The sequence below is a fragment of the Adelges cooleyi genome, unplaced genomic scaffold (genome assembly GCF_023614345.1).
Source record: "Adelges cooleyi isolate 19-005CV unplaced genomic scaffold, UGA_ACOO_1.1 ACOO_flye_CR_arks_rails_tigmint_CR_PRNA_39, whole genome shotgun sequence".
Classification (NCBI taxonomy): Eukaryota; Metazoa; Arthropoda; class Insecta; order Hemiptera; family Adelgidae; genus Adelges; species Adelges cooleyi.
The window spans coordinates 421,775-432,578 of record NW_026096067.1 but is presented as its reverse complement, the minus strand read 5'-3'; the positions used below and the strand labels follow the sequence as shown (position 1 = coordinate 432,578).

The 10,804-nt window shown below is 28.9% G+C and overlaps 1 protein-coding gene across 1 annotated transcript; it reads right to left on the bottom strand.

The window, feature by feature from the left end:
- Positions 1-8,532: 8,532 nt before the first annotated feature.
- LOC126841524 (uncharacterized) lies at positions 8,533-10,500 on the bottom strand. The gene is made up of 6 exons (XM_050578066.1): positions 10,423-10,500; positions 10,027-10,174; positions 9,677-9,741; positions 9,244-9,394; positions 8,790-8,828; positions 8,533-8,555 (listed from the first exon to the last, which is right to left on the bottom strand). The coding sequence occupies exons 1-6, from the start codon at positions 10,498-10,500 to the stop codon at positions 8,533-8,535; spliced, it is 504 nt and encodes a 167-aa protein (XP_050434023.1).
- Between the last annotated feature and the right edge of the window lie 304 nt (positions 10,501-10,804).

Sequence of the window (10,804 nt, the reverse complement as noted above, 5' to 3'; positions counted from 1 at the left end):
TGCTTTGATGTTTCAAAGTTTTCATATACCAATAATTTGTTGGACCCACTAGTAAGTCGCTCATACTCGGAAATTGATGCTACAACTATGGCACACGAGCTTACCTAAAACCGATTTAGGTTCCTGGAAGGTCATACAATTGTGCTTCTACGAGCATTAAATGAACACACGAATGTCTAATATCTATTTATATTGGGATATCCTTTGTCAGTACACCTTTGTTATCCTCTGGCTTTCCCGGAAAAACGGTCAAAATAAGTGTACTTTTACGAATGCGGCTGAACAAGATTAATTAATAGAATAGTAAATTGATTTAAGATTAGTCAAGTTACCTTGAAGAAATAATAATATAATATATTTTACTATCGGATAGAAATTATTATGTTCTTGCTGCCGAAGCTTACATAAGTTGTGATAATGGATTTTATTGATATTTATTATTATTATCATTATTTTTCAATATCTACATTTATTTATTATCTTTTTCTATAAACGATTGAGTGCACTTACACCTATATAGTTATACTTATATTTATATGAGTTGTAATATCCAACTTAACCTAATGGTTAAGATGGGCGCTTCACATATCTTCCATGACATAAGTGTTAAACAGTAAGCAATTGTCATACATCCGAAAAATAATAATGATAGCTTTTATCCTTATAGTGTAAAACATGACTAAATAAACAAGAATGATTGCTAATCAGCATAACTGCCTAGAATTGGAAAAAAGGATAAAGTATCTGTATCTATTATTGTTTAACAAATCATTTTATTCTATCACCTTAAATTAAATTTATAATTAAGATACTTAGGTTTTTATTATGACTAAAGGAAATAGCTTGATATTTATGTATATTTAGTGTTTTACTCCAGGCTTAAAAATTATTTTATAATATATAGTAGTTTTATGGAACTCTACGATATCTGAGGTTAATAGATGAAAGATATAAAAAGGCATTGGGCTTAAATTTCAACCTTAAGGAACGTAAAATTAAACTCATGTAGTATATAAAAAGATAGTTAAACAGCCTGAAAACGGTCTGTACGGTAAAAAGAAAACCTTAAAAATGAGCTACCAAAACCAAATGACTTCAATCTACACAAAAACATATTGTTTTAACTTTTTAATTTTTACAAACTGTAAGTAATCATCAAGTACCACTTGTCCAATGCTCAAAGAGGCTCCTATCATATCAATTTTACCTTGACAAGAATTTACAAAAAATAACCTTAATATTTATTCTGTAATAAATTATCGTCCATAACTGACTTTAATTATTGATACAAGTTTAGAACTCATAATAATAAAACTCAGCTTTTTCAAGTTCTTTTTTATCATATTTTTCTATTCATCAAATACGGCCACTTCACCTGACTATTCTTGCTCCTACTCGTATTGTTGGGTTTATCTATCATTGCTAAACTATAACAGTCAGGTCAGTTATTATTTTTTGGTTTCGGTTTGTTTCTAGTTCATCGATTTACTGACCGGAATATAAAAAATTAATTAATTAATACATCACATCTATAATTATATCTTGGAAAAAGTTTAGCTAAGGGTTAATTAGCATGAATATTTTATATGACCTTTTAAATACTTTTTACAAAACTGTTATTAAAAAATTATATATTCATAGAAGGCTAGTGCCGCTTGCCCAATGCTCATATATGCATTCATCACATCAATTTTATTATAATATATTATGACTGTACATGCATGAATATTAATATTAATCTTGTAATTATCGTCTATCGACGAGAAGTTGATACATGTATAGATTTTATAATTTAACAATGCACTTTTCCAAGTTCTGTTTTTACCATATTTGTTATTCATCATGCACGGAAGCTATTAATTGTCATTCTTGCTTCTGCTAGTTGTGCTGGGTATGCCGTTGTCAAACATTGCTTTATTTGTTCTATGATTGCCGGCCACATTGATACATTGTTACTCGTTGCAAGTTCTTTCTCAAAGTTCAAGCTCAAGTAATTGTAGACAAATCTTCTGATCTCCTGTAAGTAACGTATTTTAATCTAATATATAAAACATGGTTTATATATTTGTAGTTTATAAGGGTGCTCATTTTATCATAAGCAACTCCATATCTCATAAGGTTTAATAAGAAATTAATTTTTTTTTCATATTGTTTTTATACAATGGGTTCTCAATTACCCAAAACATTTTTTTCGCATTTTTTTTTATAGCATCTTTTGATACTTAAATGGTAAAGCATACATTTCATTAACTTATTATATTGAGATTAATGTACTAAACATTTTAACTGTTTAATATCCAGTTTTGAACAATTATTTTTACAGTTTTAAGAATTTTAATGTTAGGCTGGAAGGAGTAGTGCAGGTGGGTACTGCGCACACATAAAAATTATACTATTCACCACTTTTCTCCAGCCTTAAACTTGAATTTTCAATCATTTCACAAATGGTTACTCAAAACTAATTATCGACCAGTCAGTGATTAGTGACGATCATTCTCAATTTTAAAGGTTAGATGTATGAATAGGACTAAAATTGTTAAATACACAATGAAAATATTATTGATTTGTTTGAATTCTATACCAAAATTGCATATTTTTTTTCATATCTCAATTACCCAAACCTTTTTTTTTCGCCTCCCCCCCTCAGCTTAAGTTTTATAATAGCAACATTTGAAACCCAAATGGTAACGCATACATTTGGACTGATTGATAAAATGTTTTGAACAATTATTTTTAAAATTTTAAGAGTTTGGAAGTTAGACTAGGAGAGGAAGTGTAGGTGGGTATTGCGCACAGATAAAAATAATACTATGCACGTCCTATCATCCAGCCTAAAACTTGAAACAAATCGAAGATTAATGACGTATTCTCAATTTTAAAGGTTAGATGTGTCAGACTATAGGACTAAAAATAAAATAATTATAAAAATTATACACTATCCGCGAATACGTCGTATTTCGATGGAAAGTTGGCTTTCCTTGATTTACTAATTAAAAGAATGAATAATAATTTAGGTTTTGAGATTTATCGTAGGAAAACGCTCACATTTAGGTACATTCCGAAAAATTCAAATCACAGTCGGCAACATAAAATGGCGGCATTTAATAGTATGGTTTCAGATTAGTCAACATTCCTATGTTAAAAAATTATTTTGATAAAGAATTTAATTTAATAACTGAAATAGCTAAATTTAATGGGTATGATGCAAATATGATTTTTAGATTAGTTAAAAAGCATAAATGGTCAAGGGAAGTTAGAACAGCCAGTAGGCTCCTACGCTTAGTAGGAGGGACAATGAAAAAATTATAAGATCGGGTATGGTTTATTTTCCAAGGGTATTTCAAAGGGGTTAATAAACATTTAAAAAAATTACAAGATAACTCTAGTTGCATCAAAAAGTAATAACTTAAAATATTTATTAGGTAGTACCAAAGATAAAATAGGGGAAGAGGAGAAATCTAGGATTTAAAAAAAACAATTTGAAGAAAGCGATAAATGGGGTTAGGTTCAATAAACACATAAGGAACATTAAAAACCAGGAGGTAAACAAATCTCCTGTTGCGGAACATTTATTGGACACTAGGTAATCACAGCATCAAATCTGTAAAATTACTAAAAAATGTAAAAAAACTCCAAAGAACTTGATATTAGGGAAGCAATAGAAATATTGATAAAAAAGAAAAAACTTGTTAAACTGGGACTTAAGTCCATTATAAAACATTTTATTAAAATTAATAAAACGTGTTGACGATGAGGCATCATTTCTGGTATGACGACGCCGTTCGCGGGTAATCGGTCTCAGTCTGTCGTCAGCGCTGAAGATGACAACATTGTTGCCGAAATACGACGTATTCGCGGAGAGTACATAATTTTTATGGTTAAGGGTTTTTATTATTAATTTATTACATATAACCATAAGTGCTTAAGTTTTTTCTAGATATAGGACTAAAGTCGTTTAAAATTACAATAGAATTATTATTGATTCCTTTTTTGCACGAGTCTTATACCAAAATCGTATTTGTTGTTTTTTTAGATATCACTGAAAATAAAAAAAATGACTAAACCCAAAAACGAAGACAAATCGTTTATCACTAACGTGAGATTGTTGAAGATAACCGGTCTGTATCAGGTGCTGAATCCAATTGAAAACGATGGTTCTATTACGTTTTGGGGATACAATCTTTATCGATTGGCTCATATTTTAGCAGCAATATTCGACGGGACATTTTTGATTTTCTGCGTGACCGGCCTCGTTGGTTGGACCAACGACTTTAACCAGTGGCTAAACTGTTGGATGCTATTTATAGGCGGTTTTAACACTTTTCTGAACGTCATCCGAGTCGGTCAGAAATCCCAAGTCATTTGGAAATGTTTCGACATAATGCGAGACGATTTCTTGTCCTACCGACATTACAAGACGGACACGGTGAAGTATTACAAAAACAAGTCGTTGACAGTCACAAACATACACACGACACTGTGTTTGGCGGTACTTTTGAATTGGTTAATCTACCCTGCGTTTATCACTGACTATACGGTGCGAAATCTACAGGGCGACATGGTGACTTACAAGAACAGCGTTATCAACATTTTGCTGTATCCGTTAAACGTTGACATATACAATAAACTGCATCCGATCATTTACATTATCGAAGCCGTTATATTTACGCAATGCATAATTGGCTTTGCGCTATTCGATTCGGTGCTCATTATTTTCTGCTGGTCAATTGTAGCACATCTGAAAACAATCGCTTCGGCGTACAGCTCGTTGGGATACGAAAAAACTGAAAGTATGTGTCCGAATTAACTAACTATCTACACACACATACACACTAATTAATATTAATTTCTATACTTCCTAAACCGACAATTTTTATGAACAGCAGTCACATGTATTTCAGATAATTCGGCAACGTTAATCGAACAATTCAAAATGATTGTATCGGATCACGCAAAAGTCATATCGTGAGTTAAGTTATTACTTTGCCATATTTGCCATTCGGCAGTATTGAAGGGGACTCACTTCAATTACAAACACTTAATAATAAATTAAGTTAGGTAGTTTAGTATACATTCTAATATAGTATAAAGAGGTAGAATGATGATCGGAATGAACAGTATTAAAAATATTAGGCTAAGTAGAAAATAAATATACAAACCAAAGAAGTTGTTTTATGTTCTTTTAATGGGGTTGCACTGTGCATTTAAAAAATAGATTGTGAGTAAAATTTGAAATACAGTAGGAATTTATATGGGTCAACTGTGACGGTAAATGTTAAACATTATTTTTGTGAAGCGGCCCATTCAAAAAAAAACATAATTGGGATGTTTACCAAGTAGATATTTTGCGTTATTTATGTTTTATTTCATCGTCATATAACAAAATTAAAAATCTCAACAAGGGGAGGTATTTATTTGATCTATAGGAAAGGAGGCTTAAAGATTTGTCGCCTTATGGTTTAAAATCAGGCTTTAATTTATTATGAAATGTATTCATATTATTACCTAAATAGCATATTGTATTATACATTGCTTACACTGTTTATTACAATTTTATTTGTTTTTTTTTATGCATTTTTCTGGTTGTTTTTTTTAGTGTAATGAGAGAGTTGTTCGATACTATCCGGCCAATAATAGTATGTCAGCTTGGAACTTCCACTTGCATATTAATTTGTTTTACGTACGCCTATGTAGCGGTAATATTTAAATTATGTTATTCTTAATTATTTTCTATATATGAGTTCGCTGATATTTAATAAACATTTAACAGAATTATTTTAACGGGATGCCGATTATGTCTGTAGTGTTGATGAAACATTTTTTTACGACGATGTACGGCGTACTACGGCTGTTCATCTTAACTAAATTTTGTGGACTTGTGGACGACCAGGTTAATTTTTTTTTACTGTACATCATTGCACCTAAATAAAATTGTCTTAGACACTATAGTATCGCAATAATTTGTGTTTTGCCTATAGTTCCTTTTCAGTATATAAAAACAGAAATGTCAAACTTATAAATTAAAATTATAATATATATATATAAAATACCTACCTTGTTTGGTTACAGGTAAACTCGATGAATTTCTCATTGTACAGTTGCAATTGGTTAGATCAAGATTTATCTTTCCAAAAGTTACTGTTGTTGACAATGTCCGTGAACAGTGCTAATATGAAGACGTTAATGATAACGCCGACCAAAAAAGTTGATTTAAAGACTTTTGCAAGTGTATGTATATAATATTGCTTTTATAAAATTTAGTGAGCAAACCCTACTCCGGCAGTGCAAAACAAAAGCTCCCCAATTCCCAGAACGTCAGGGGAATCAAGGGATGAACTTCAATTTGTTTGGTTCGTTTTGGAAACTACAAGTTCATTAACTATCGTAAACCACTCAATATCTCACTGATTTTATTAAGAAATATAATTTTTTTTTATGCAATGTGATAACAATTTATCACCATTATCTTTTTAAATCGAAAATAATGTTCTAAAAACGTTGACTGGTCGACCAAGTTTGAAGTTATTAGAGTTTCAAGTTTAAGGCAGGAGAAATGAAGCAGTGTTATTTTAACTGCGCGCCTTTTTCAACCGCACTTCCCTTACACCCTAATTTTTAAACTCTTATAACTTTTAAAATATTTGTCCAATATTAGTTATCAACCAGTTCAAATTTTTAGTACATTATTTTTAATCAAATTAGTTAACAAAACAAATGCGTTACCATATAAGTTTCAAATTTTTCTATCAAAAAAAGTTCGGATGATGGTAAAAATCAAAAAAATGGTGAGAAATTGTAATAACATTGTATAAAAACATGTATAAGATGTACATGAGATGTAATACATAAGATGTACATTTACACAATGTAAAGAATAAATAAAATTTCTTATTAAAACCAGTGAGATTTAGTGGTTCACATTAAGTTTATCACTCTGTACATTGAGTTTTACAGATTGATACATTTTATAATTAACGTGGTGGTGGTGGTACCTTATTATGAAGAAATTGATTAAAATACCTAAAATGTTATTTATTATTACTTGTATTGTTTAAAATCTCATCCTAACGAATACCGCAGTATTTTTCTACATTATCTTCGTCCATTGTATTTCCGTTTTAGAATTAACAGGATTAAATGTTTGTTTTCAGACCGTACAAACGTCATATACTATTATCTCTGTATTATTGAAGAAAAACTTATCCAAACAAAACTAAAATCACAAACACGTGGAGAGAGATTTAACTCTAGATACTATATGTACAATATTATGAAACAACATGTTATGTTCACGTTAATAAAACTGCATACATATAACTTGTGTAATGTTACACCAATACAAATAGTATAAATGCTATGCGATTAAAATAAAATACATTTTGTTTCACTTTTAAATTTGTCTTTTACTTTAATAACATCGTTAACACTAATATATACAGGACGATTCTTTCATCATGGGCCACTTATTATTTAATAGCGTGCTATACAGGCATTTGACGCCTTTTGCACGCTTCGACCAAACGTTGACAAACCATGTATGTAATTAAATGAGTTCGAATATTAATAATAAATGTTAATTATAAAAAAAAAATCATTTTTTATCATTTCCAACAATCATTAGAAAAAAACTTTTATTTTAATATGTATAATTATAGTTATTATAAACACTACTAACTCAGTATTAATTTTTTTTTTATAATAAATTAACCTTTTTTACAATAAGCAAGCGGTTTTTTTTTCCTTATAATTCACATAGCACATATGTCGGACTCCGCCGAGGTATAATTATTCAAAACTGGTTGTTTCTAGTTTTATTTTATTATTATATTACCTTACATTAAATACCTTTATTATTGTGAGTGTCTTTGTGATTTTGATCCGAGTATGTTAAAACAAGACTTGTATTCATAAAAATATTTCTCTTTGCTTCTTTATTTCGATATTCTTTTACTCCTACATAAATCTCCGGAAGTAGATGGGCTGGAAATATTTTCGCCAGTAGTAAAAATTGTATGGGAAACCCCCGGTATCTATCCATCTACTTCTTTAGTGTCTGGCATAAGTTTTTTCCCCAATTTTTTTTTTTATAATCCATACATAATTGTAGTAGTACTCCAGAGCCTAGACTGTGTATGTAATGCTGATTGACCGTTGACTTCCGAAGTTAGTTATAACACTGTTTACTTTTGTATGATAAGAATATTAATTTTATTATTTATAATATTATGTACTTTTCAGTGGTCAGTTCAAATTTTATAATCTGCATAAATAAAATATACAAATGTAAATTATTTATATATTTTAATAGTTATCTATTGGATTAAATATTCTTTAGATATAGCAACTATATTGTATATCAATCGTGAATAAACCATTATATGCAGTTTTAGATTTCTCTGATATAAAACTAATATGAATTTAAAAATTGGAGCGTCATTACCATAAACGGGCGTTGTCCATTTATACTATGAGTATTATTATCCTTTTTTTTGTTGTATTAAACAGTAAAGTGCAAGCAATACTTTTTATCAACTATTGAGCTATCAAATGACCGGCTATTTTGCAATAATCAATTACAGTCAACTTACAGTGTTTGAAAATTTTCCATGAAAAACATACATTAAAACATATCCATACTTGAGATCATAAAATAAGTACTAACGAAATACACGAGTAAAATGATTTATTAATCAATGAAAACTACATTTGTAAGTAATATACTACATACATGCATTCATTTAATAACAGTTAATAATATAATCAACATTTTAAATATTTAATGATTAAGCCAATGATTTGATTTTTGTTCAAAGCACGAACAACGCATTCTGAAAGTACAAAGTATATTATACATTTTTTATTCAAACGAATCAGATCAATCAAACAGTAAATAAGTTGAGAACAATAATATGTTCCACTTGCAAAAGATTTTTATTTCAAATTATTGTAATATAAGAAAATAATAATGTAAAATTACACTATACATTGTTAGTAAAATATAAACATTTTTTAAAAATTAAACTAACATTATTCTAATATTATTTTGTATACCGCCAACAAAAGGTCCCCTGTTTTTTAAATTTATTTTATAAATTCCAAGTTATGACTTCTTAGTTCAAAAGAAATTAAATAGTTTACAGTTATACAATTAATTGTAGACTTGAATATTAAAATATCTTTTCAATAGTTTTTTTGAACATTTTTCTCAACATATTTATTGAATATTTTTCTATTGTTTATTACTGAATAAATCCGTTCTCAATTGACCCTTTACATCAGTGGAATTATCTACACGCTTTGCCAGTCTTGCTTTGATAATAATGTCACGTAAATTGTCAAAGTTTATGCCATATGGTTTTAGTTCACATAATTTGAATTTTTTTCTCAACAATCCCTATTGTTATCAAAATAAGAATACAAATAAAACTTTTTTAGCCATATAACAAACACGGTACAAACATAAGATTAATTTTCTAAACAATAAGTAACATCTATTATGTGACAACAAAAATCTCAGGAATTTTAATAATTTTGAAGTTCTTGTTATATTTACAAGAATAAATTTAACTATTTTTTCCATAGAATAATTGAAAGCTTGAATATTACGAAGAACCCCGAAAAAACCCCTAAACTAACTACTCTAAACAGCAAAATAGTATTATAGTTTTTTATTTACCATTATTTCACCGTCAACATCATTTCCTTGGGTAATGTGCAAAACATTGCCTAGAAATGTACGGCCTGAAAGAAAACATTTTTAAAAAGGTTTTTTTTTTTAAAACACATTAAGCAGATTAATCTGCAAAAGAAATTCAGAATAATATTGTGTTACAGTTGCGAAATATTTTTATTTTTAACTATTGTAATGAAAGAATGATGTTGTAAATAAAAAAAAAAAGGTTCTAAATTTCATCATTTTTTATCTAACTTACATGTTACGACTTCTTAGTTTTAAAAACAAGTAAGAATCAACAGCTATACAATTAGTCGTTATCCAATTAGTTATATTATCCTATTATTTATTACTTTCTAATGCCATTTCCATTTCAACGAGACTGGGGAATTCTACCGCTGCGCCCGTTGCCTTCTTTACTTCGTCAATAACACTTATGAAGTTTTCGTAGCCAAAGCTACCTTGCTTGTAATGTTCATTGACTATATCTTCTATTTTTTGCTATTGTTATAAAAATAAGAATAAGTTATTAAAATGTTTATTACAATAATAAATCCTTTTTTTATTGTTGTTATCAATAATTGGTTATTAGTGAAAATATCACCTAAAGCACTCTTCGAAGCGACAATGAGGAAGCTTAAAAGATTGAATACATTTTTTTTTAACAATATATTACATTTTGTACATAGTTTAGCTAGACTACTGGTATTTTCTATTAGTCATAAATAATAAGTGCTCGTCATACTTACACGATGGACTTCATTACTCTGACATTGCAAAAAGTACAATGTGACGCAAAAATACAGTATGGTGTTTTTCGAATACATATTTTTAAATTTTCACACACAAAATTTGGATTCAAAAATGCTTAATTATTTATTTTACGAGTAATAACAATTTTGGAATAATTATTCGATAATTTAGTACCTATGACGATTTTGTAGTGTAATGGGAATATTGTGTTATTAAAAGTTATCGTTTTGAATTGCCACGGTACTTTCTATAAGAAATAGAACTTGAGGAATGGAAACAGTTTCAAGCTTGTAACTATTGGCCGTGCAATTTTCTGCGAACAACAGATATTGAAAAACGTTTTTATTTGCGTTGTATGTCATTTTAGTACACGCGCTC